At 44.5% G+C, this 26739-nt stretch overlaps 3 protein-coding genes across 10 annotated transcripts; 1 reads left to right on the top strand and 2 right to left on the bottom strand.

The window, feature by feature from the left end:
- Window positions 1–34: 34 nt before the first annotated feature.
- LOC112883272 (isoamylase 3, chloroplastic-like) lies at window positions 35–7134 on the bottom strand. 7 transcript variants are annotated; one of them, XR_003226783.1, is made up of 10 exons: window positions 6984–7131; window positions 6254–6311; window positions 5995–6138; window positions 4420–5093; window positions 4227–4290; window positions 4073–4147; window positions 3622–3779; window positions 2918–3005; window positions 1637–1777; window positions 35–1516 (listed from the first exon to the last, which is right to left on the bottom strand). XR_003226783.1 is itself a non-coding variant. In XM_025948552.1 (10 exons), exons 4-9 carry the CDS (start codon window positions 4524–4526, stop codon window positions 2684–2686), a joined length of 630 nt encoding a protein of 209 aa, XP_025804337.1. In that variant the 5' UTR covers window positions 4527–5093; window positions 5995–6138; window positions 6254–6311; window positions 6984–7133; the 3' UTR covers window positions 1810–2558; window positions 2658–2683. The 7 variants fall into 7 exon arrangements, 6 of the variants coding, with proteins under 6 accessions (XP_025804338.1, XP_025804339.1, XP_025804337.1 ...); XM_025948552.1 differs by lacking the exons at window positions 35–1516; window positions 1637–1777 and adding exons at window positions 1810–2558; window positions 2658–2821 and having other exon boundaries at window positions 6984–7133; XM_025948549.1 differs by lacking the exons at window positions 35–1516; window positions 1637–1777 and adding exons at window positions 1810–2558; window positions 2653–2821 and having other exon boundaries at window positions 6984–7133.
- On the top strand, window positions 7119–9614 carry LOC112883269 (pentatricopeptide repeat-containing protein At4g32430, mitochondrial). The gene has a single exon (XM_025948545.1). The coding sequence runs from the start codon at window positions 7240–7242 to the stop codon at window positions 9499–9501; it is 2262 nt and encodes a 753-aa protein (XP_025804330.1). The 5' UTR covers window positions 7119–7239; the 3' UTR covers window positions 9502–9614.
- A 367-nt stretch (window positions 9615–9981) lies between these two features.
- LOC112883268 lies at window positions 9982–22247 on the bottom strand. Of its 2 annotated transcripts, XM_025948544.1 has the most exons (14): window positions 21606–22247; window positions 20391–20463; window positions 20183–20307; window positions 19712–20080; window positions 18275–19611; window positions 16747–17150; window positions 15748–16635; window positions 14960–15666; window positions 14699–14853; window positions 13904–14061; window positions 13006–13166; window positions 11333–12011; window positions 11140–11244; window positions 9982–10197 (listed from the first exon to the last, which is right to left on the bottom strand). In XM_025948544.1, the coding sequence occupies exons 1-12, from the start codon at window positions 21762–21764 to the stop codon at window positions 11823–11825; spliced, it is 4725 nt and encodes a 1574-aa protein (XP_025804329.1). In that variant the 5' UTR covers window positions 21765–22247; the 3' UTR covers window positions 9982–10197; window positions 11140–11244; window positions 11333–11822. The 2 variants fall into 2 exon arrangements, with proteins under 2 accessions (XP_025804329.1, XP_025804327.1); XM_025948542.1 differs by having other exon boundaries at window positions 14960–16635.
- Window positions 22248–26739: the final 4492 nt, after the last annotated feature.

Genomic DNA, 26739 nt, shown 5'->3' on the forward strand with positions numbered 1-26739 from the left:
GGGGGGGGGGGGGGGGGGGGTGGGTGTTGCGTCATCAGTCATGCTGAGATTCCAACGACTATAATTTCCATGTTTAATTAGGAGGAATGCATGGATATTTCCCTGATCGCTGCGACAATTCAATTCCTTCATTTCACAATTTAAATTAAATTCCTTGGTGTGCAACTTTTTTCTTGTTCTTCTTTTTCTACTTTTGATGAAATGGATTTTTCTGATTTCAGTAACCCAACGCTATGGCTAAATGGCCAGCCACCAAAGGGACTACAAATCCGGTGGTGTTGAATCTCATGCCATCACATGTAGCCAGGAGCGGGCCCAGGATTTAGGATCTGGGTATTCAAAATTTTCAAAAGGTGAATTTTTTATAGCATAAAGTATATAGATTTATAGCACATAATTAAATAACAAAATGAGACCGAGAAGGTGAGCTATTTGAGCTCAAGAGGCAATATGAGATTGGGAACCTGTTTTGTGATGTTATTTTCTATTTTTAATACATATACATGTTATATACTATGTATACAAATTTTTTTGCCAAAAATTTGGGTATTCAGCTGAATACCCATGCATCAATACTGGGCCTGCCCCTGCATGAAGCACTAAAGCTCACTGGCCTATGTGCTACACTATCACTCCCTTAGTTCCAAAATGTAGCTTGTTTAAGTTTAAATTTGTTCTAAATAAAAAAAACTTTGACCAAGTGAGATGATCAAGGTGTATCTAACGGATTTTATTTGAGATTTGTAATCTTTTGTGCATTTTTTCTATATAATAGTCACAGTTAGAGAATTTAATTTGACTTAGGACAAAATCGAAACGATTCATATTTTTAGAACGGATGAAGTATTAAATAAGGATTAGATGGTAACGATTTCTTTTCTTTTTCTTTTTCGTAAACAGCACGAGAGAGTGCCAGCTTCATTGAGGATTGCACCAATTTTCATGTTTAAAAACCTAAGGATTGATCTAATCCATCCAATGGAAAATGGACAGATGCTCACATACATATATACACATCACATCAGCCCTTGATTGGGACATAGATTGCAGCTCAATAATTATCTAGGTTTGGCTGGGACTAGAATAGGTTATGGGTGGCATCTGATGCTCAACAGCTTGAAGGATCAATGCTCCTGTGGAGTGCAATCATGGTCTGTCTAAAGCTTGCCTATTCTACCAGATGGTGCGGTTCAGCTTGATCAGCAGATGAGCCCTTATCTTTGTCTGGCGAAGCGCACCCTTTCTCTATGGTTTATTCGCCTTTCCTTCTTGATGAAAGATGCGAGTTTTGGGTGTGTACCATTTTCTTTCAAGCGGCTTTACTGCTCAACCTTTGAATGTGGCATTGGAAGTGGCTATAGTGCTAGGAAGACTCAAAGTGGCCTCTCTTTCTTATTGAGATCTTTTGGGTAAAAAATGTGTCTTGGGGGTTGCTTGGGTGCAAGTTGGTACCAAGATCCTTCAAGTTATAATCCGGCTTTGGTATGCTAGGTTTGCCTGAGGCTGGCCTGTACATCTAAAGGATCAAAAATATGGAGAGTTCACACGATTAGTCGAATGACACAAAGGGCATGGTTATATAAGAATTATATGCCAAAGGGAGCATGTGGTTAAGTGGACTGGGATATGATAGAACCTTTGCTGAGTGATATGATTGGAAGGAACTGATTCTTCGATTTCGATCCATGCTTGGTTGGATCATCATCGGGAGCTGGAGCAGTTGAAGCGGCGGATCGGTCTACGCTTCAACTGTCTCTTGATTGGCCATTAGTTGTTCCTGGAGAGTGAAGCATAAGGGAACATCATATGGGATGCTAATAAGGGAATCGTGTTGTTCAAGTGGAAAATTGCAACGAATACAGGCATCATTGGCAGTTTGTTGCAAGAATTGTATAGGACAATTAAGCAGCTTCTCACAAAAGATTGTGCTAGTTCTCTTCCTCTCGCACAAGTTTATTTCTTCCCAGATTAAAAGAAACCTACATGTATTTTTCCAGCTAATTGGAATAGAAGCTTAGGGTGTGTTTGGTTCAGTTGTGGATTCCTGAAAATCTGATTTCTGGAATCAGCCGTGGAAAAGCTGCCGTGAGCTGACAGCTGTGGGAAAGCTGAAAGCTGTTTGGCTGAAACAACTGTCAGCTGTGGATTCTGTAAGAAATGTCTGTTATACCCCTGAGATCCCATAGGGCTGTTTATATGCTAATTAATCGCATGGACATGTAGACGACCGTTTTGGAAAGGAAATATTCATATTTGTTAATATTTGACATATATAATAATTTATACAAAATATATATCCACGTTATAAAAATAATTGAACAATTTCTTTTTTTCTTTCATTTTTTTCTCTGTATTTCTTTCCTCTTTTTTCTTTCTATTTTTCCTTTCTTCTTTTTTCCCCCATTCTTTCTCCTTCCACGTGAGTAAGTAAACAACCGCATCTTCTCCCTTTTCCCGTTCCTTATCCCTTTGGAAGCAGCCACCGGTCCACCACCAGCACTAGCATAACGACTCATGGGCGCAAAAAAGTTGATTGTAGAATATCCCCATGTATTTACCTTCCAAATGTAAAGATGGGGTATCACTCCACTGAACAATGTGAAGGGCATTATGCGTCAAAAAGTTGTCAAATTTTGTGCGCTATGTATTTACCTTACATGTTTGGGATATTTGTGCGCTATGCTCAATGATGGTAATACCTCAGGCAAATTAGGAAGCCTATAATCGTCACCCCAGTCAAAAGGAGAGCTATCAAAGTCATAAGTTCCGAAAAGCTGACTTGGCTCCTCTTTGTCAACCCCAAAGTATTTTCGACCAGAAACTAATTTTGCATAAGGGTCCAGTAGAATAACACTGTCATCAAACCTATGACCTTGTTTACAAAGCTAACAGAAATATCAGAACTAAAGAAAACTACCTCCACTGACACATGCCATATATCTCCTGCTTTGTTCTTTTGGCGATCTAAAGCAAACTCGACAATTTCCGCATCATCTTGGGTGCCTCTAAAATAAGATTACAGAAAGTCATAAGTTTACATACTAAGCATGCCATATTACTTTCGAGCGAGCAAGAAATAAAGGCTACAGATACAGTGGTTTTCAGGAAGGTGATTATTTGAACCAAGCTCTAACCTTATGATCCAGATCATTACAGGAAAAAAATATATGAGGAATCATGAACTATATCATTCCTTGTGCAACGAATCTGTTAATAACCCATCAATTATGGCTTTTATTTGGTCTGTTCGTATGAGATTCTTTTTATTTGGGGAGAAGTGGGGGTCAGGGTGTTCATTAAAGCACTTTACGTTTCAATGTACCTAATATATCCCAAAACACAAAATAACATGTAGCAAGCTGTGCAAACAGTATTGCCATATCTGTAAGACCCTCAAACATGAGTAGACTGCCTGACCAAACTTTGACAAAAAGTCCCAAAGAAAGTGACATTAGTGCTAACTAAAACTGGAATGGCGAAGAGTAGGATTCCAAGGCTGACAGGAAACTAAATAGGTTCATCTATGAGGGGAAACAAAAGAGGCTCAGTAAACTAGCGAATAGTTAGGTCGAATGGCACTGAAAGGAGCATCACAACACAGTTTTAGGGGAGAAAATATACCTCTCTGGAAGTTTCAAACAAAGGGTGACAGAAGAAGCATTCTGTGAGAATATTGCAAAATTCAGCCCACCATCAGCTTGTGACACTCCTAAAGGGAAAGCTTTTCCAGAAGAATAGTTCAAGGGCATTTCACTATCAGATGACGTGTGTCCCATTTCCTGTAGTTTCGAAATGGATAAACATTATCCCCAAAAGAACATATGGTAAAAAAAATGCATACTAAGCTCAGAAACAAAATTCAATTCCAGAATAGCAAAATATGGCAGCATACAGCTTATAAATACAAAGCACATTTGCATATAGCAAAGTTTTACTTGAATGGTAGAAACCCACCACATGAAAATGACCACGATTATATCAAGCAACACAGACCAGTGGTTTAACGGTTCTATGAATCATAGTGCTCTACTACAATAGAATAGAATCCGTGGAGCATGGCGCGATTAGATACCCTGATCACACTTCTCCCCGCCTTCCCGCTCTGCGCTCTCGCCGATGTACTCCGCGCGGCGTCAAATCTCTGCACCTGCGCGACCACGAATTCCCTTGGATCAGTCAATCTACAAATCAGCGTGTCATGACAATACGACAATCGAGACACCAACCTTGCCGAAATACCCTCTTGCTCCTCCACACCGAGCCGCGATCCCGAGCTTAGTCGCCGCCAAGCTGCACGGAGCCAACACGCGCTCAGCATTCAGCATCGGCCCGAGCCGCGCCACGAATCGAGAGAAAATGCAGCACGAAATGAACATCCAGAGAAAGGGGTGATCGAGGCCGGACGACAGAGCCACTCACCGATTGCCGAGCGCTGGGTGGCGGTGCGGCCGCGGCAGCGCGCTGCTTCGAGTGGCTGAGGCGGCGACGGAGCGCAGCGGGGTGCGATTCGTACCGATGGAATCCATCCAAGCGTGGGGGATTTGGGGAGGAGAGGGAGCGAGCGCGGGTAGGGGAATGGGGGGCAGTTATAGGGGTGGCGGCCCCTAGGCTCGCGGCTCGCGAGGAGACCAGTGGGAGTGGGTGGGAGTGGGGAGCGGCGGGGAGGAGACGGAGCCGGTGATCTCACCTTGGGCAGAGCGCGCGGACGGAGCGGGCGGGCGGGGGGCGCGTAAGGGGGGGGGCGGCGGGAGGGCGGCGGGGGGCGCGGCGGGCGGCGCGTTTGGGGCGGCGGGGGGCGCGGCGGGGAGGAGGTCCAGCGCCGGCGGCGGCAGGTCGTGGAGGAGTCGGGATGGGGAGAGGGGTCGTGGTGGGGAAAGAATAGCGCTCGGGAAAGAAAGACGTGAAGCGGTAAGTTGTAACCGGTGGTAGTGCAGTGCGGGTAATAAACTACGCGAATCGGTAGAAATCCAGCTGCGTGTTCAACTGCGAGAATCGCTTCGCGATGCTGAGCCCTTTGGTTGCGATTCCAAATTCCTTGCCGCGAATCTAGCTCCCAAAGTCGAACAAAGGGACCCTTAATCATAACCATGGACCTGTCGATGAAAGATCTATATAAGAAATGGATGAAGCTATACTCGAATCTTCTCACCAGCATCTGATTTGATTTTTCTTACTTAACATTTAGGGTATACTAATAAGTACCAAAACATTTCCCTTTGAAAAATTATTCAACTTACACCAAATGCCTGATACTATTTACTGTTTTAGCATAAGGATTGGACGATGCCCTGCACCTCCAAGCACGATGCCAGTATGCCCAAATCTCAAAGTTCAAAAGTTCTACTGGAGGAGTCGAACATATACTTACATGAATTAATGTTGTTTTTAAAGAATGAGTGACATAAATATCATATAAAGATTCTGAATGGAGGAATAGACCCGTTGTAATTAATGGAGGATTTCTAAACCTGTGCATCAGATGCCTGACATGATGTTTAAACATTGATGTGTCGCTCACAGGTGCTAACTACACTTCAACAGGATGCATAGACGGACATGCAAGATATCAATATCATGAATGTCTAATATTCTTTTGTCAAGCAAGATGTCGCAAAGGGTGTCTGATTAATGTACATCCTTCTAATTTGGGGGCCAACCAAAATAACCCAATGCAGGTCCTTTTTTTTCTGAACTAACGAGAGGATTTCTAGGATTTTTGCTTTGGGTGCACTGAAAACAGCGATGCAATAGCAAATACAACAACTTATAACCCCAAGGAAAAAATACAGATCTTAATGAACCAAGGTATAGTCACATACGGTCCAGTTGATGCTTTTCTTAATTTTACAGGTTATCTTCAGATGCAAGAAAAAATCACCATAGTTAACCACAATGGCAAAAATTATACGATTCTTTGGAGCATGGCCTCAACACTACCACAACCATCATCCGCGTCAGGACCAGTCCAATAGCCAGAAATAACAATAAGCGCACCTGGGACCGAATCCGCGCAACACGTCATGGATTGATCACTCTGAGTAGTGGAGACATCAGCAGGTCTGCTCACTCCCGCTACTTCTGCAGATGAGTCTGAGTGTAAGCAACCAACAAGGTTCCTTGATCTGTGTGACTCGACAGCTGCAAACAGAAGTTCATTTTAAGAGATGATGGATGTGAGCCCGAAGGTTGAATCAAAATAATCTTGACGCTGATGTTCTGTAAATTGTGATGACTGAAGAGTAAAGTGGCTTACTAATCAAAGGTAGCTTCCAGCGTAACTGATTCAGGCAACGAACTTGATTTAGCTGCACCTGTGAACACAAGACTATCAGAACAGAAATTGAGAATTCAGACATAGGGAAGAACAGCACTGCAACTTCTCAAGTTAACAGCAACATGATTTAGTGTTCTATCACCGGACATGCTAATAAGTGCTACAAGCTTCATATGCAGAACAATACAAGGAACACAGAAACCAAAAGGACTGTTCAGAAAGAGGGCATGATTTAGCATTGTAAAATTGCAATCAGCAAATAGTGAGTAGAATTCAATTAGTCACAGCCTGCAACTAGAGTTTGAGTACTTTTAGGCGTTCCAACCCAATCGATCCTACAATGTCAGCAATACCCAAGATGGAAAATGTTTTGTGGCATCAATCATCCTTTTTGGACGTTGGGACTCCATGGATTCACTCCAACGAAAACCAAAATTTCGCCTATGTACTGCATTAACAGCATATCCTGAGCTACACAGATTAGCCAAAACCATTTGAGACCCAGTTAGCCAGGAATCATGGCTTAAACTTTCAGAAATTTAACAAGCCGATGGCACAATTTAATTCCCGAGACCATGCCGTCCATTCTAAGTTGAAGAACCAAATCAAAATCGCACCCAGCTATTATCAGCCACCGCCCACAACCTGCTCGACAAATTGCGTACTACACGAAACAGGCAAATAGTGTAATAGGTATAGTGGTTAGTACCTTGTTGGGGAAGCTCCGACAAGGAGCCGGGCCTGGGAGAAGCAGGCGCGGCCACAAGGGGGAGGCGACCCCTGCAGGCCCACATGCCATGGCCGGGGTCGTGGAGGGATTTGTGGGATAGCGGCAGGCGGAAGGGACCAGGGAGGAAGCGGCCCGTGGAATTTTATTAGAGAGCTCCGTGTCGTTCGAGTTTGGGGAGGTGGTGGTGTCCAGTCCAGCCAGGCCAGCGATTGGGCGACTCGTCTCTAGATGGTAGATGCCACTGCGGCGGCTGCCTTGCCCCGCGCGCGCGACGCCCAAATCACACGCGCTCTCCACCGCTGCCGCCCACCACCCGTTCGCTGAAACTCCCCGCCGGCCAACCGCCAGCGCCACCACGCCACTCGCCTCCCTCAGCGGCCGCCTGCTGGCCGGGCTCCCCGTCTCCCCCACCGCGTTCTCCGCGGCCGTCGCACGCTCCGACCCGGGCACCCTGCCCGCGCTCCACGGCCTCGCGGTCGCCTCAGGCCTCGACGCCTTCGCGGCCGTCACCAATTCCCTCGCCGCGCGCTACGCCAAGGCGGGCGGCGCCGGCTCCTTCCCCGCGGCCGCCAGGGTGTTCGCCACCGCGCGCGAGCGGGATACCAGCTCCTACAATACCATCCTCACCGCGATCCCCGACCCCGAGGATGCGCTCGCGTTCGCCGCGCGGATGCTCCGCTCCGGGGACATGCGGCCCGACGCCGTCACGTTCACCGTCGCGCTCTCCCTCTCTGCCGGCCGGGGGGAGCTCGGCTTCGTGCGGCAGCTGCACGCGCTGGCGTCGCGCGCCGGGCAGGCCGCCGACGTGTTCGTCTGCAACGCGCTTGTCACGGCGTACTCCCGGGGTGGGTCGCTCGACGCGGCCCGGAAGGTGTTCGACGAGATGCCGGCGCGGGACCTCGTCTCCTGGAACGCGATGGTCTGCGGACTCGCTCAAGAAGGCGACTGCCCGGCTGAGGTGATCCAGGTATTCGTCCGGATGCTCAAGGACGGCGGCGCGCGGCCTGACCGGATATCAGTCTGCAGCGTCATCCCCGCGTGCGGCGGCGTGGGAAAACTCGAGCTTGGCCGGCAAATCCACAGCTTTGCAGTGAAGCTAGGCGTCGAGGGGCACGACTCCATTGGCAATGTGCTCGTTGCGATGTACTATAAGTGCGGCACCCCCGACTGTGCCCGGAAGCTCTTCAAGTTCATGGACGAACGCGACGTCATCTCATGGACCACGGTGATGTCCATGGACGGGGAGGACGCCGTCTCACTGTTCAATGGCATGAGGCGAGATGGGGTGGCGCCGAACGAGGTCACCTTCGTGGCCATGCTGTCCGCGATGCCAGGAGACTGCTCGGCGAGGGAAGGGCAGATGATCCACGCGGTATGCCTCAAGACCGGCTTGTCTGATAAGGCAGCAGCAGCAAACAGCCTCATCACCATGTACGCCAAGCTGCAGCGCATGGATGATGCGAAGATGGTCTTCAATCTTATGCCTCACCTGGAGATCATCGCTTGGAACGCTCTCATCTCTGGTTATGCCCAGAACGAGAAGTGTGAGGACGCCCTTGAGGTCTTCTCGTCAATGGTGAAGAGCATCAAGCCCAACGAGACCACCTTCGCAAGCATCCTCAGTGCGGTGACATCTGTCGAGACGGTGCCCATGGCTTACGGTCAGATGTACCACTGCCAGACGCTGAAGCTGGGGCTCGGCACCAGCGAGTACGTCTCCGGTGCTCTCATCGACTTGTACGCGAAGCGAGGCAGCTTGGAGGAGTCCTGGAAGGCGTTCGGCGAGACCGTCCACCGCAGCCTCATTGCCTGGACAGCTATCATCTCGGCAAACTCAAAGCACGGGAACTACGACGCCGTCATCAGCCTCTTCAACGACATGGCACGCTCTGGCGTCGCTCCGGACGGAGTGGTTCTGCTCTCTGTCCTCACCGCCTGCCGGTACAGCGGATTTGTGAGCTTGGGCTGGGAGATCTTCGACTGGATGGCCGCCAAGCACGGCGCAGACCTGTGGCCGGAGCACTACGCGTGCGTCGTCGACATGCTAGGCCGGGCGGGGAGACTGGACGAAGCCGAGGAGCTCATGCTACGGATGCCATCCGGGCCGAGCGTCTCGGCTCTGCAGAGCCTGCTGGGCGCCTGCAGGATCCACGGCAACACGGACGTCGGCGAGAGGGTCGCCGGCGTGCTGACGGAGACGGAGCCCACGGAGTCCGGTGCCTACGTGCTGCTGTCAAACATCTACGCCGAGAAGGGCGACTGGGGCGCGGTGGCGAGGGTGCGGAGGCAGATGCGGGAGAGGGGTGTGAAGAAAGAGGTCGGGTTCAGCTGGGTGGACGCCGGCGCCGTCGGCGACTCGCTGCACCTGCACAAGTTCTCGTCGGACGACACGTCGCACCCGCGGACGGAGGAGATATACAGAGTGGCCGAGTGGCTAGGCTGGGAGATGAAAAATTTGAAGAACCCTTTGCAGGTCGAGATGGAATATCTCGTTTGATGTCTGAATCAATTGGTCTAGCAGCTGTCCATTTTGATGCTTGGAGATGCAGCGTCAGGTATTTGACCAGACTTTGGCCATCGACGAAATATATGGATTATATTTTGCTAAATAATGCTCACAAAAGCCACGATATATGCCTTTGCAAAGCGAAAAGGGAATTAAAAATTCAACCACCTTTGGATTCGCGAGTCCAGATAGTAATCACATGTTAATAAGACTCGTTATCACTACTGGATATAAAAGTGAAAACCCAATCCGAATGTTGCAGCAGAAGTATGTCATAGTGAAAATTCGGAGAGATTAGCATCACTTCTCTCAATGAACTGAAACTTAGCACCACTTTACTCAACAACTGAAACTAAGTTATGCTACAGTTGTACAGAACATGGAACTTATTTTGCATTCTGCAACAAGTTCTCGGTACTAGACACTATCTGAGAAACAACTAAATGTGACAAAATTTGATGAAGAATAGTCAACGAGAAAAAGCTTGGCAGAATCAAAGGCGTCATACATGCACCAGCACGTCGTAACAAATGTTTCCACCTTTAGTGTCTGTATATATACATGTACATGTGCTGGTGACAGCGTTGGTATTGATGATCATGAAAAAGGGTTAGCCTATTGTACATTAGAATTCTTTGTACAACATCCATACAAGGCTGATGATCCAAGTGATTTCTTATATGAAACCTGCAAAAGAAAAGACACGATCACTGCATCAGTAGAAGTTCTATAACTACAAAACACTTCTCTATATCCTTTGCTACGACAAAAACTGACAAATAGAAGAGCTTTATTTTCGTGATGTTAAAAAAAAAGGTGCAAATCTGACTCGTGCAACATGAAATCATATGGTGCTGGTAGCAATGTTAAGCACGCTGCTCTTCAACATGCCCTAACTAGACGTCTGTTTAAATCCATGCACATAAAAAAAAGCCATAAGTAGTTTTTTCACACTGACATGTTCTTAGCTTGATATGGGCATTTAGTGAAATAGGTTGCCTCGGAAAAACAAAGTTGTCTAGTATTTGTGAACTAAAACAATCTCTGCAAAATGGAATCTAGTTTGCACATGAGAGAATACTAGCTTAATTAGTTAGATGCCCACAGGACCAAAATATTTCCAAGTAAGCAAATTCAGAAAGTTTCAGCTATGAATGGACATCAGATAACACAATAATACAAGGAAATTATACAAGTGTTTAAAACTAAGGGTAGACTTGAGAGAAGGTAATCATAAATACAAAATTTGAAGGTCCTCAAAATTAATAAAAAAGAATCAAGAATGAAGCTAAAAAGTTGCATAAAACATTAAAAAAAGATATCAAGTGAAGGTTACTCTACTAATACCACTTTCAAGAAAGCAATACAGAATGGAGAAACATGGCATTGTTGAATAGGAAACATTTATCAAATGATTTAATTCAAGGTCGCGCAAGACCCTATATGTCAATGTATCATAATGAGTTAGTAGTATCAGCAAATGCTCTTACTGGTCACTTCCATTTTTGCACCATCAGGAGATATATTCAGTGTTCTAGAACTCAATTTCATTTGACACTACTTCCAGGAACAAGCAAACATAGCTATGTATAATCCAGATTATAACAAACACAATATTAGTAAAGGTACCTGCATGAACTTTATCCAGAAGACATGGCATCATGGCAAGGTGAAAAGAAAAAACTGCTAGCCGTCTTGTTGGTTAGGCAATTAGTTGGCTTTGTTGTCCTCTCCCTGCTCAAGAATAAAGATAGTAACATCAAGGAGTAGCATTTAAAAAGAAAAGGGCACTAAACTTCATTTATGCTTAACTGGGAGTTACCATCAAAATTGTCAAGTGGCAACACATCATCTTGTACTGCTCAAAGGAAACTGTGATACCGACTCTTCAGCCATAAGCCAGCCTTGACAGAGAACCACATAATTTACATCATGTAGAAAGAGAACGCTCAGGAGCGAGCCACTTTCCAGATAATGAAGTATCTTATCAACTGCAGGCAGTGAAGCGCCGCCTTCTACCTCCAAACTATTACAAGCACTGAGCCGTGCAAGGCTCATCTTCAATTGCGTCCCACACTAAAACCAAATCATCCAAGTGGATGTGGAACTATGTATACTAATTGGGTGCCATAAAACAATAAAGAAGACCAGTTTCTGTACAAATTGACCAGCGCGTGCAAATGAGAAGACCCATGCTTTTTGCACTGTCGAACTATTCAGCTTCATGCTACCTCGTCAAGGACAAAGTTAAAATTGGTTTGCACGTCCACAGGAGGGTTCAACTGATAGCATTTTCCCAGATTCTCAACATGTCAGCAGCTGATAGACTCCATTGAAATCCGCACAAGCCTTAGTAGATCGTTCACACTTCGGAAGTTGAAATCCAGAACTGTTCTTACTGAAGAAAGACCGTCTATTCCATTTTCATTTTTGCCAGCAGCAGAAGCAATTGCTGATTGAGACTTCCGAGTTGCCTCAAATGCACCATTGACATCATTTGTCTGCAGAAACCGAAGCAACATTAGATCCCATATAGAATTGAAGAATATTAATGATTGAAAGTGGCATAAAATTAATGTATGAGGTGTTGTTCTGAGCAACAGGAAGTCCTAGGATATATGCCTAACCTTGTTCGATTTGCGTAATCGTATGTATAATTCCATATGGCCACAATGCCAGTTGAATAAAAGGTATAAGGTCATGCCATTCAGATTAACCCATGAGATGACAAATAAAACCATCCTAGAACAAGGTAGTTCCTCCAGCTAAACAAGCCACTAGTACTGCCCGAGACACAATTGAATTGGACATTCACCTAGAAGCAGAACCAGTTGCTCAAGATTGCCAAAATCTATCCGATTTCCTAATTTATTAACTTCTGGTGAACTTGTAAGTGGCCATCATAGGATGGGAAACATTCTAGGAAACTTAATTCAAAACCCAGCTCACCATCCTAACAATCACAAGGTCCACAACTGCTAAAACCACTTTTATGCTGCAACAGATGATGTCACACAAACAATCACGACCAAAAAAAATCAAACCCATGGCTCTACTTCCTTGCAGAAGAGAAATAACAAAGCTTCTAAGGCCATTTCTGAATTCAGAGTATCTATTTCGTTTAGCTATGAAACTACATAGTATACTGAGTGACCTACTTCCAGAGGGGAAAAGCAAATCCAAAATAACACACTCGGGCATGCATGCAACAAAATGGGTTGACGATCCATTCCACCCAATTAACATAGTAGTAACATGCAGCAGTAAATTGAGGACCCCAGCAGTCGAACAGCGGTGAGCACTTTCCTATTGAATCATGAACATTTGAGAAGACTTAAACACAAAATATAATAGCTAACTAGGCATACTATACTAACAAAACATCTTATTGCATGGTCTACAGGTTATGGACTATCTTAGAAACAATGAAAAATAAGGCGTGTTGTAATTGAGAACATTGTTTGGACTGCCTATCAGGATTTTTTAACAACTTACATAAGCTAGTAACCGCATCAAGTGTGGTTGATTACGAGCAGCCAGCAACAAATTATTCCCAGCCACTTGTGGTGAATTAGCATCCTTGCTTGAAGAGCCCTTAGATAATCCATTGTTATTTAAATTATCAATGTCTGAGGCTGAAGATGATGGTGATTCACCTACAAAAGTTATGATCAAGAGTAAGTGAAAGAGAGAGGAAGATCCATACAGCGTCAACCAGAAACAACAAAAAAGAACAAACAAGAAATAACAGCACCTAGTAGAGATCCAGTTTTATGAAACACCAGCAATGTCCATAACATCGGAACATGGCATATGAGTAAAAAATGACATGTTAAGTTCAGCTCTGTATGTCACTTCATCCAGAACAAGAAACTTCACTAATTTTGAACAGAATTGTGATTATAATAGCCGAATAACTACACGGTGGTAATAGAGGGACTTTTCAAAAGTCATGCAGACCAAAATAACCAGAAACACGAGAAACTACTGTTCTTTCCCATATATAAACCAATTCTAATACAATACATATGTTTTGAAACTCTGTGTTTTTGAGGATGACATGCCAGCTCAGACAATGCATCCATAAGTAGAACCTTCTGGCATGACCTCTACATTCTATTTTCGATGCAGAATGATCAATTAATAATTAAAAAAGATCTAGTCGCGGCATAGCCACAGCAATTGCATATTGTATCCACAATTCCATCATTTTCACCATGCTTAATTGGCTTAAATGAACTGATGATATTCTGATTTTTTTTATGTATGACTAAGATAATGGGTTTGAAGTACCCTACTAGAAAATCATCCAAGTTTATAAAGAACATTTAAATATTGGAAATCATATAATGGAACATAACGACTAAAATTCCTCATTTGGAACATCAAGTACCTGGTGCAGTCTGTACAACTGCCTGTAGCACTTGTCTATCCTTGCTTGCAGTTGGGTATTTGTAGTATGCAGCCTTCAGATAAGCAACTTCAACACACTTATATGCTAAAGCAGCAGCAGCCATCTTCTTGCATTTTTCATATGCGTGACCAACAAAGCTGGAGAATCGAAGGACACTTAATATTGCAACCAAATTTGATTAAACAAAACCAAAAGCATAGAATATAATTTGATAGAAGTATCAACTAAAAATTTTTTAGAGAAGGCAATGATGATTGCAGCACTTTGGCCTGGGTCCAACTGAACAACATTTGGCACCAAGGCATCATTTTAAGCATCTACATATAACTACACAATAGCAAGCTAATAAACTTGCTTTGAATACGTTTGGTTAATCAAGTGGTACTACCCATACAAGTCAGGCTATGCAGAAAAGGCACTTCAAAGGTCCGACAATCCAATTTACAACCTGGGAGATACACTCCCAATTGTTATTCGCAGTGCAAACTGGTTTGTCAAGCTGTGTACTTGCACTTGCAACGAAAATATAAACATAGCCTAAAATGGGGTTACAGATCGAAAGGTCAAATGTAGGAGGGTGCACCAGGTGTCACAGAAATATGTCACCAACAAGTCATGCTGCTAATTGCTAAAGAAGCATTTGCATTGCATGTACATGAGGTCACAAGGAAAGTAGTTGTTTTAATCTAATGATCCTGCTTCTTTTCATGGAAATGAAATTGCCTAGTACAAGTAACACTGGAACAATGTATCACATATATTAGTGGAGCTTACTTGCAAAGTTTAGCAGTATCTGAATACATGCTCTGGGCTGCATCTCCTTGTTTCGAACCATCAAAATTAGGAGGTTCCAAAAGTGACGCAACATGCAAAAATTTTAAGGCAGCCTCAAAGTAGAGTCTTGTGCTTTCAAGTTCTTTTCCTTCTTCCTGCAGAGAAAATTGGTGAGAACCCTACAAGATAAAGCTATCACACTAATGGACTAATCATGCAGGCATGACATCACATCCTAGGAGCAAAATTAAAGAGAACAACCTTCAAACGATTAGCCTTGTGCTTTAAATCCCGGGCTTCTTTGAGAGCGTATGCAGCCGAAGTATTATCCTTCCTAGCTGGACTAGAAGTATGAGCAGGACTAGGAATTGCTTTGCCATGTCGCCCTCCATTTTCAGTGTTGTACTGTCTTATCTGTGGAGTCAATTTTGACCCATTAGGTTTTAATGGAGTAGAGTGGGAATCAAATTTGCTTTCTTTCGGAGGTGAGCCCATCTGGGGTTTAGGCTTCTGTGAATCTTGCTTGTTGCTCTTGAGATATGATTTTTCTTTTCCAGATGGCAAACCTAGCAGAGGATTTCCATCTGGTGGACAATGAGTTGATCCATTTCTATCTTGAAGGGAATTTGTGCTTTTCTTATATTCATGCACACCCGAATCACCTTTAGTATCCAACACTGATGTCTTTGGGTCAACAGTATGCTTTCCTGGTTGCATCGGAGAGCCATCTGTATGATAGTTATTTCTGTCACCAGAATGCAAATGGTTAGAACCCCTAGGTATATGGGAGCCCTTCACATTGGAATCCTTCCTCCCAGATTCATGCTGCAGATCATCATTCAAACCCCTTTCAAAATGAATACCATCAGAGGCATGACCTTGCATTAATTGAACCGGTCCGTTATCTTTATCAGATTTTCTTCGAGAAGAACCAACTGAAACAGGTTCACTAGCCCGTTGATCGTTACCTGCTATGCCAACTTCAGCATTTAGTTGTTTTACCATGCTTGGCACGGTGCTTGAGTTAGCATTAAGTGATCCATCCTTACCTGAAATTCTACTATGAGGGACCTTATCAATGTTAGAGTTTCTCAGTGGTGATGAAGAAAGAGACTCAATTGGCGAAGTCTTTGTAGCTTGAGTGTTATGCTTCTTTTTTTGTGAGCCTGAAGCCTTAGAAGAACTTGAAGTTACAGCTGCACTCTGAATATAGGCCACATCACTAGGAGCAGGTTCACCCAAGTCCAAAGTTTGATCACAAAGGTTACTTTCTAGTTCGGGCGGACCTCTTTTACCACGAAAGAGTGTGTTGTCTTCAACTAACTCGTTGTTCATATGCCCCCCATCGTAAGACAAAATCTGATCAGCATGTTGAATTTTCCCCGGTTTGGAGTCCGTCACTGACAACAATTCTTCAGACTTCAATGACTTCAACTTTGCCTCCTTCAAGTTCGGATCCTTATAGATTTCCTTGATAGCAGAGCTGGTGTTTGCTGTAGCTCCTTTGCTTACATGAGCTACTGAATTGTACTGACTCTCCTCCCATTCCTTCACTATCCTCTTCTTACTAGACAAATCTGATCTTTGTACATCTGACTGCTGAAAATATTCCTTGTTCTCATCTTCAGGAATAAATACATCCTCTTGTGTAGCTTTCTTGGAACTTTCCAAACGATTATTCCGTGAAACATTTTTTTGCTTTGATGAAGAAACATCACTCCTTTCACCAGAACCCTTTGAGGTTGCTGTCTTCACAGGCAAAGCCCTGGCCTCATCAGGAACATCTCCACTAGCTAAATCGCATCCAGGATGCCTATCTCTGTCAAAATGATTTCGCTCTTCTTTCCTAATTTTCTTAGAAGCTTTGTATTCATCATGATCCATGTCTCTCTTGCTCTTTACTTTTGAATGCTTCTTAGATCTTTCAACAAGATCTCCTACATTTGATCAAGAAAATGTCAGCAAAGCATAGATACAACATGTATGGAAAGGGGAAGGAATATTATGTCAGGTAAAACTGAAATAATAAGGATCGAAGAGGATATAACCTCCATCAGAATAGCTACTCCGATGCTTGCTCTTGGACCTTTTCTTTTCAATAATTGGGTCAACCAATTTGCTAACAGAATCTCTCTCGATCGGATACTGACTACCATCAGCGTAACTTTTACTTTTACTAGGAGTATGTTGGTTGCTCACTGGATGACCTGAAGCCTGTAATAGGTGAGAGCCCTCAGCAACAAAATTTCCATCACTCAGAGCATTTTTTCTTTTCCTACTCTGCTCAGCATGTCCATTTAAATTGGAAGTGCTGGATGTCACTAGTCCTGCTGAAGCGACATGGGGATGACCAGCGTTAGGAATACCATTTGCGGGCATTGGCATGACATATAATGCATTTAGAGCATTTGTAGTCTCTTCTTCACTGATCTCACACCTATTCATCCCAGGCCTGTAAAAGTTCCAAACAACAGAATTTCAGCAAGAAATCATTAGTGTTCATTAAGATGAAATAGAGAAATACTTTATTGCTCTTACATCGCAGCATACCACCTTAGATAAAATTCAAGATATTGCAGATACCAACACAAAGCTACAATATAAAATTAGGCTAAACCTACCACCAAGAAGGTGTTTAGTGTGATATATGCCCCCACCCTTCAATATATGATGAGTAGCTATTAGTGTCTCCCAATTATCCACAAGGCCTTTGATAATTTTTAATTAAAAGAACCTCCACCAGACTAAAAAAAACTTGATGGGAAGAGGCAGACAGCCTCCCCGCTTTGAATTAAGAAGGATGCAGGACTCGAACCCAGGAAGGTGGGATTGTAAATAAGACGAAACAGACACCCAAATTTGAGTCGAAGAGGACTAAATCTATAGGTGGTGACTCAGGCCTTTAATGGCATGAAAGATTGAGATGGGTTGAAATACATCATTTTATAGGGGTAAGCATGGTCTAACTCCATAAAGTTTTCATTAGATTCTATGCCTCCTTGATATGTGCACATAAGATACTCAGTTACTCACACAAGAAAGTGGAGATTGTTTTGGCCTTTAGTCTCATGTATGAACTTTTCAAACTTAAGGTATTAGTATCTCTAAAAGCATTGAAACTGAAAAATATGAAAATGATATCTAGACTTATAACTATCAGAATTCATGCAGTTCACCACAATTCATAGAAATATCGAAATTGAACATAGCAAAGGGAGTCATTGGATAACTGCTTTGATAGAACAATGTAATTCGGCACAAGAATCCACACAGTAAGATCTACCAAAATTCCAATCATGTGTTTTATCAGAATGTGTATGCTGTGTTCAGGTTGAACCAAAACAAAATCCATATCTAATACAACTGTAATGGTCTAAACACATCAAACTAACCAATCGCAAACAGGTAAAGACGTAAGGCGACAATGGCTACATGCTATCTAGTTTATACACTTGTTAGACAAAGGACACAAGGGACAGGATAGTAAAACAATCCCAAAAAGAAGTATAAGCAGAAAATATTTAAAAATTCTAGAATGTTCACGATATATGAAAGTATGAGTGGACATAAACTTACAGCCAGTGTAGCATGCTACATTTCCACTTCTTAGGAAGGCTTGAAGGATTCATCTCATATGGCAAGAGACGCCATCTCTGGCATATGTCACAGCACACCCAATGTTCCTCTATTACAACTGGGGCTGGAAGAATAGGAGCTGCATTTGTAGTTGATACGGTAGCAGGTGGAGGTATATGCATCTTCTGCTCCTCAGAAGCTGCATGTTTGTCATGCTTTACACTAGAAGAAGTCTCCCTCCTCAAGGTACCAGGCATATCGGAGTCCCTCTCGATGTCATTTTTCCAAGATTTTTCCTTTGGTCGGGGTTCTCCAAGGCCACTTTCACTCTCCAATGTATCATGTTCCTTCCCTACATAAGATCCTTCGGGTAAGTTGTCCCTAGCATCTCTATGCGATTTTGCTTTGGGTTTTTTTCCAGTATGGCTAGATTTGGGTTGCATGTCATTTTTCCTCTCCTTAACTGCAGCAGAAGAATGAATGTGCTTCTCTTCCTCCAGGAAATCAGAAGATGTTGAAGCATTGGTCTTTTGTTCCCTCTGCATCTTTTTGACCTCACTCTTGGAGTTATTTTCCCCATTTGTGTCATAAGGTAAACTTTCTTTACCAGAAACCTTCCCCATGCTACGGGAAACAGCTGGAGTTCTTTCATTTATAGCATTGCTGCCTTCAAAGTTAGAGGCATTAAATTTACTCTCAGGTTTTATTTTCTTCTCTTGCTTCCTATCCAATATTAGGTTTTTGTCATTAGTTGTATTCCTTTCTTCTAATTTGATCTCTCCCTTCTCTGTCTTGGGTTTTACTTCTCCCTTTGCTGCCGAAAAGTCCATTTCTGAACTACCAAAACTACTATTCTCTAAGCATTCCGCCGCCTCCGCTTTGACAGGTTCCACTTTGATTGTCATGGAGTCACTCTTGATAGCCCGTTCTTTCAGTCGAGCATCTTTATTTCCGCCCAAGTTGCTTTCTGTTGGCTCCTCTTCAAGTTGATTCTCACCTTTTCTCTCCATAGCTCTGGGATCAGACAGCAATGCTATGTTAAGAGCTTCAGATACGATCTTTTGACCAGCAGCTGTTTCTATATCAATCTCCTTTTTCATAACTGCGCTAATATCATTTCTGCTCTTTGAATTCTTTGCATCCACCAGTTTCTTTTTCTTACCATCAGATTTCACCTTTTTAGCCACATGGCCTTCGTATGTTTCTTGTACATTTTCTATTTCCACATGTGATTCCCACTTCTTTGATGAAGCCACAACCTTTTTTGTCAATTGCAAGATATTGGCTGGCAGAGGGGATAACAGGAAGCCTCCAGGAACTGAAAAGCATGTCATGATCTGCTCGATCATATAGTGAAATAAAACTTGTCATCAACTCCTTGAACTATGGATAATGGCTAGAAGTGTAGAGAGCTTGTGGGTACCATTAACAATTTACCTGAAGAATGGTTCGTGGAGATTCATGTGGAACATTATTAACTTCAGGGGAGAGACTCCCACATCCATCAGGGCTATCCTCGATGGATGAAGGTGAAGAAATATCAAGGCCCAGACCACTGTAAATAGCCGCATTATTTCGTGCCAAAACATTATCAGAACCAACTTTTATCCGGACTTTAAATCTATTATGGTCACTAGATTTAGATGGCCCATAAGAATCATGGGAGTCGGAATGCCCAGAACTCCTTTCAGCCTTTGTGATTGGACGTGTTTCCTTTTTACTTGAATCACCAGAAAAGGGCACCACAGGACCATTATTTTGTGGGATAGATGGAACTGCCACAGCCGAAGGGTTTTGAGAAATGCCCTACATTATAAATCATTGCATCATCAATGCCAAACAAGTGCATGTTCATGATAACACTGTTCTACAACAGTAGATGATCACAGCCAAAACAAACTTAGGCACCTCAAAAGACTGGTGAAATGGAGATTTTGAGGTAACATTTGCTGCCTTAGGTGGACTTCTAGTTTGAGGAAGCGGAGAGCGCTGGTACGTAGGTAAAAATGAGCCATATCCACCAAATTTCGACCCTGTAAAAGATTAAAGTTCTGCTTAATGTTTTTCTAGAATGAACCCAAATCAAGCTGATGCAGCAACTGTTTAATCTCCTTGCCTAGATTCTCTGCAGAGACGCCTCCTTCAAAGTCCTTCTGAAAATGGCCAAGCACATCTTGAAGTTTTTCATCCTGAAATAAATGCAAACCATGGCGCATGAAGAAATGTTACTGCAAACTTGATTGCTGTATGGCATACAGTATATCTTTAAACCAAAAATGCTGTCTTGCTGGCAACTTCAAGCTGCTAGTCACCCAAAATGTGGGGAACTGCACAAGGCAAGGCTAGACTTACAGGTATCCTTTCATTACCCTGGATGTCATTTTCAAGAAAACCAAAAAGCGCGCTGCCGTTACCCAAATTTGGTCAAAGTTATACCATTAACCATTAATGTCTTTTCTTTATCTTTACCCTTTCTTCTGGACAAACAGAATTTTTATATACAGCAATTATTGAACATTAAAAGTTTGGAGTTACAAGTGTATAAACATGAAGAAACTATTGACTTAAGCCCAAAACAAGGACAGATTTCAGTAACGCACGGGGCCATTGTAGACTGAAAGGCGTTATGGGAACCACCAATACCAAAAAAGACAGTCAAGGAAGCGCACCATCCCACACTGTCAAAGGCTTGTACAAACTACCCGAGTAGGACAATTCTAGCTCATGACTTTGGCCTTGTAGTTGAGGGGAGGAGAAATGGAAACGATAAGGAGAGATGAGACTGGAGACCCCACCCCACCCCCCACCCTCCAACACTAGGGCTTGCAAAATTCCTTTTTTTTCCAAAATGAAAAGGGTTATGTGTAATCTCACAGAGAGAGAGACCAGCCAAATCACCAGTGATACCTAACAAACACCATAGCAAACGAAGAGAATAGTTTGTCTTTCCATTTCCATTATAGACATCATCATCAAAGTACTTACTTGGTTGAGTTAGCATCCTAACCATCAACCAAGCAACAACCTGAGCAAAACTTTAAGCTGCCCAGCAATGCAATTGCTTCCTTCCAGTAGTGCCCCATCAGCCAAAGCAACAATTTGAGCAAATTTTAATGATCCAGCCAAGCAATTGCTTCCAGTGCTAAAGCAGCATCATTTGTATAGTACGAAGAACAAGACGAACTCTATAAGAATCGGACCGATGAAGCAAGTCGCAGCACTAATCGTAAGCACATCTATCGGGTACTGGTAGCAATAGCAGCAAGCAGCTCAGAGCTGCGCCGAAGCAGACGAGGCCGCGACATTTCTGGAGGAGGCGAGAGCGACTCACAATGTAAGAGAGCGCAACGTCAGGGTCGACGAAGGCGGTGTCGTCGCCGCAGGCCTCCCCCTCCTCGAGCTCGGCGTCGTCGTCCATGCCTCCCCGGAGCTGAGCTACGCCGCCGCCGCGGCCGGCCGCATCCTCCTGCCGCCGCCTCACGGACAGCATCCACCTGGCCCGCCGGGCCCACCCCACTTACCACCCACCTCCCGGCGGTTCCCCGGCGCCGAGGCTACCTCAGGAAGACCCACGAGTAGGAGCTCGAATCCGAGCCCCTGAGCTCCCCGATCGGCGGGATCTCTCCTCCGGCGGCTGCCGGATCGGCGAATCGGAGACCTCCGGATTGGGGATCGCGAGATTCGGACGGGGGCTCTCCCTCGCTTGCCCTCTCTCTCTCTCTCTCTCCTCTGTCCCTCTCTGTCCTTCCCCTCTTGGCTGCCTGCCTCGGCGTCTCGAGGTTTCGTCGCACGCGAGAATTTTTTAATTGATTTTACGACAGCAAGGCCAACCTTTTTGCGGCTGCCCCCCGCTCCTTGCCTTGCCGAGTTGCCGTCCCTCTCCCTCTTGCGTTTGCCTCCCCTGCTGGTGGGGGAACAGGCGGCGGTGGCCAGCCTTCTCTTGTTCGGCCGGCCGCCTCGACACTGGTTGGTTTTCTTTCTGGTCCGCGGCGCCTTTCTTTTTTTCCCCTTTCCCCGCGGCTTTTCGCAGGGGCGAGCGAATAATTGGATGTCCCTTGCTTGCTTGGGGTGACGGGGAGAGGATTACTGAGGTGTGTCTGTGTGTTTTACAAGACCGTCCAAGAGTAAATACGTGATCACGGATTTATATAATAATTGTAGGTCGTTTTGGCAAATCCAGATACATAGATTTCGCTATGCATCCAGATATCTGCATACGTATCAAAATTTATATATCTTAATTTACCAAAATGAACCACAATTTGAAATGGATGGGGTATGTTATTTAAAATTTTGATTTATTGATATATGGAATACATAGATTAAACCGTTCACGGTGCACGAGCACTCGATAGATGGGGAGTCCTTCCTCACTTACGGATAATCCGGTGTGCACGTCTCTCTATTTAATAATAACGTGGTTAAACGAATTGCGCAACCACTAAATGCTATTGTTGGTGGGTTTTATGGTCAGCGATTCGATACCATGTGGCATACGTTCGGTCGTGATTCGGTTACAACTTTATCTCGCAACTTGAGATGTTACACTGAATTTGATTGTCTTTGTCCCCTCCATATGCATCTACGAAACTTGGCATTAGAACCAAAAGGTTCATTCCCGTTTCCTATTTTATTTATCCCTGAATATATAGTTCTGTGTCTCAAAATTAATTACTAAAAGAATATGGCATTCATATTAAACGCCACGTTAACTAATACGTTGTAGAATGCTTGTATCATGTGTGCGTGCTGGCGTGGATATATCTCCTCCAGCTTTCGCTCCGGCGAGTCAGCATCGATGTTTAGTACAATATTAATTGCTTCGTTCGTGTGTTGGCGGGTGTGGAAGCTCTCTCTTTCATTTCCTACTTGGACATGTTTTTGACGTTTTCTCTGCGGTGATCATGTCTAAAGTAAAAAGGACGTACAATAATCCACATATATATTGTAACAAAAAATCCATTGCCTTATTAGACACGCATGATCAGCCATAACCCCCACCCCCATAAGTTGCCCATGCATGCATGTTCGAGAGACATGCTTTCCGTGGGACGCCGGCCCTCACGGGATCCTTGCCTGGTAGAATTAGGACAAAGCTAGCAAGCGTAGCGATTAAGCTTTGGATCTTTTGGTCAACTGAGTAACTCAGCTAACAGAAACGTCAGGCGACTCGATCGGTCGATCATCCGTGCACAAGCTAGCGCACGGCACGGTGCATGCTGTGCCAACCAAATGAACGCCGTCTCCATCCTCGCCGGTCCTCGATCACCTACCTCTACCCACCGCCCCCTCCGATCCCCTGGCTCTGGCTGGCATGCATGCATGCTGCATGGATAAAGATCACCGAGTTCTGTACATCCGCCACGCGATCCGCGTGCCGGATTCCAACCTGCCGTCGCAAATGGACGGCTTCCAATATCCACCGCCTGTCCGAGTCCGACGAGGCCCGCAGGATTCGTTGCGACGGCTTTTCGTCCAGAATTTCGGGCCGAAAGAGGAGCATCGTCTCGGCGTCCTCTCTCCCTCTACAATTCAGGCGCACAGTTAGAAAGTTGGCCGTCACCACGGGACTACGGAGTAAAAAGGGTACCAGCTTTAATTTAGCTTTGAGTAGGAGTATCGGGTTGTAAGAATATTTGCAGCCTATATCCCAGCATACTCGTATAGGTATAGTAGTTAGATCTTCACTGTTAATACATGATTGACTTATCATTAAAATAAAGTTTTTATCACTCTCACCAACTTTTGTGTCGAAACCGTTTCTTCTTTCTCATCTCTTCTCTTCTCTCTCTTCTTCACCTTAGCGTGTAGCCTGCTTAGATCGTGTTATTATACTTTGCTCGCTCGTAGAGTACCTGAACGAACGGTCAAAAGGCAAGTCAAAGTCGATCCTTGGAAATTCCAACGCGTCGGCATCCATCCTGGCAAGTGCGCGCGCGCGCTGCGCCAAAAATGCCCGGCCTGGGCCAGCCCAACCGCCAACGTGGAGTGGACCACACGCGCCGCGTGCCGCGGCCGAAAGCCTAGACCACCACCGTAACCGTACCAGCGGATAAGAAGCAGCTGCCTGCCGCGCCACACCAATCTCGCTCGAGCCAAGCCAACCAAAATCTTTCTAGATTTTCCTTGGGTGACCAACTAATCGCCTTGATGAACATTAATTCTGACCTGCAGACAGTAACCCGATCCGACGATCCATTAGCCAACGCGCGGCAGCTAGCTGATGCCAGGTGGTTGAGTGCGCACGGCTTTTCTTTTTCTCCAGCTCTTTGATTTCCAGTTAAGCAATTAATATAATGGCTCCGATAATTGATGCTCACTCGTCGCTGTTACGTACTACTCCCTCCGTTCCAATCTCGATCTTTAATTTTGACGCCGGGTCGCTGTCCGACGTGTCCAAATTAAACCGGCCATCACGTTTCGCCGCTCCGTTCCATTCCATCCACCGGCGCGGCCGGGCCCACAGATTTTGGTTCCATGCCGTGCGTACGTGATTCCTTTTTATCTTTTGAGTCTACAATACTTTAGCATATCGCAGGTGCCAAGGTACGTAGTAGCACAGTGCCCTCCTCCACTGTGCGAGTACAGGATACCGGGGGTGCTGACTGCTGAACCTGATTAGTTACGTGCATTGTGCAGCTGCGATTGTTCCGTACGGATCGGTGGGGGCCATGTGAGGTCAGGTGATCGTTCAGTGGGACCAGAAAAAAGGTAGCCAGCAGTAACTTCATGCGGAGCACACGCTAGTAACAATCTTCCTATAACTTCCGACCTTGATCATTCACAAGCGAGGACCAAGCAATAGCCAGGGTAATAAGTGGGGACGCACGAATTAAATCCGATGCTCTACGTATCTTGTCAGCATAGCATGGCTATTTCCTTGGTAGGTGACACCTTAAGCAGCAAAGATCAAATTGCTCCATTGTAGAGATATCAGAGTCTTTTTTTCTTTCTTTATTTTCTAATAATACATCTACGAGAACCTTGACAGCTGAAACACACGAATCGTACTCCTTTGGATACGGTGTGGGGGGCTAAATACGAGTTTGCACATGCTTCTTCCGCAAGTACGCAAAACGATCCAACCCTTGGTAGGTTTATCTAGAAATATAACTCATCTAATAAACTAGTTTCAGCAATAATGTGCAGTAACTAGCAAACTCGTGACGGCTACTCATGAGTCTCGAGCCGTGGAGACTAGTGGAATAACATCGTACTAGGGGTTAGCTTGGTTCACTGATGAAGACGCATTAGCATGACCATGAGTCCGTACAAATAACATAGTAAATGAAATTGGAGTTAAATGTCGCTAATGATTCTAGTAGTTTAGTGCACAGATGGGCCCAACCAGCGTTCGTTCTTCAACTATGTTTACTTGATGATCAGATCAAATAGCGCAATATGCATACACGTGTCTACCGTCACATGGCTTTCATTCTCACTGGATCTGAGAACACTTATATTAGGAGCCATACTATGGGCGTGCTAGGATACACACACAAGTACCAGGCCCCTAGATTCATTCAGGACAATTCCATCCATATTTTGATAGCTCTTTACCGATATCTTTACCGGTTTGCAGGATTTTTTTAGGAGGGAGTACAATTGTATTTTTGACTCCAATTGTGACCATCAATCGCCTAAAATTCTACCATGGTCAAACACTTTTCATTTTGACTTGTCAAGGTGATTTCTAACGATCTCTATCTCTAGTTCTCTACTACTAAAAGGAGGCTAAGAGGCTAAGCGTGTGTTTGGTTGAGCTTTTCAACCCGCTTTTGCTTTTGCAAAAGCCAAAAACCAACCAAAGAGTTTAAACACCCTAGGTGCTTTTGCCCAAAAGCAGCTTTCACCGTAGTACAAATGCAAAAGCACATCTCCCCGTACTTTCAGTAGCTTTTGGGGTAAAAAATTACCCACCTGCCACTGATTATGAAAAAACGGTTCGTTCTATTCCACCTTCCGTCCCCATCCCGCCCTATCCCACCCCCGCCTACCGTCCCCATCCCGCCTGCCGCGCCGCAACACCCCCCCCCCTCGCGCCGCCCCGACGCCGCGCCGCCGTGATTTCTTATTTTTATGTTTTAATGTTTTAAAGGTCTGAACCAATTTGACATGTAAAATATTAGTTTTTATTATTATGTTATTATTGTGTTGTGTTGAAAAAAAATATTGTTGTCTTCTGTAGATGGATGGAAAATTAGCAGATGTCGCTAAAGAAGGGCAAAAGGGATTGTTGATGCTAGCTGAACTAGCCCAACATGCTGCTATTATGAGAGAAATGGGGGAGTTGTACATCCATCTACAAAAGTGATTACAGGGAAATGGCAGAAAGTGGAATTCAATGGGTGATGAGTTGCATAGGTCGTTCCAATAGATCCTACTTTTTCTACGGACCATGCAAGGGTGCGAGAGGACCGTTTTTAGCCATACTTCAAAGGTGCAATTGGAGCAATAGATGTTTC

The sequence above is a fragment of the Panicum hallii genome, chromosome 2 (assembly GCF_002211085.1).
Source record: "Panicum hallii strain FIL2 chromosome 2, PHallii_v3.1, whole genome shotgun sequence".
Taxonomy (NCBI): domain Eukaryota; kingdom Viridiplantae; phylum Streptophyta; class Magnoliopsida; order Poales; family Poaceae; genus Panicum; species Panicum hallii.

Bases quoted from the DNA above. Each gene is read 5' to 3' on its own strand.
- LOC112883272 (XM_025948548.1), bottom strand. From the start codon at position 4,526: ATGGATTCCATCGGTACGAATCGCACCCCGCTGCGCTCCGTCGCCGCC. The intron at 4,291-4,419 runs GTGAGTGGCTCT...GGCTCCGTGCAG, and splicing joins CACCCAGCGCTCGGCAATCG to CTTGGCGGCGACTAAGCTCG. The intron at 3,006-3,621 runs GTATATTTTCTC...ATCTTATTTTAG, and splicing joins TGTTTGAAACTTCCAGAGAG to AGGCACCCAAGATGATGCGG.
- LOC112883268 (XM_025948542.1), bottom strand. From the start codon at position 21,764: ATGCTGTCCGTGAGGCGGCGGCAGGAGGATGCGGCCGGCCGCGGCGGC. The intron at 20,464-21,605 runs GTGAGTCGCTCT...CATTTATTTCAG, and splicing joins ACGTTGCGCTCTCTTACATT to GATGAAAAACTTCAAGATGT. The intron at 12,012-13,005 runs GTAAGTTGTTAA...CGGTTTCTGCAG, and splicing joins TGATGCGGTTACTAGCTTAT to ACAAATGATGTCAATGGTGC.
- LOC112883269 (XM_025948545.1), top strand. From the start codon at position 7,240: ATGCCACTGCGGCGGCTGCCTTGCCCCGCGCGCGCGACGCCCAAATCA.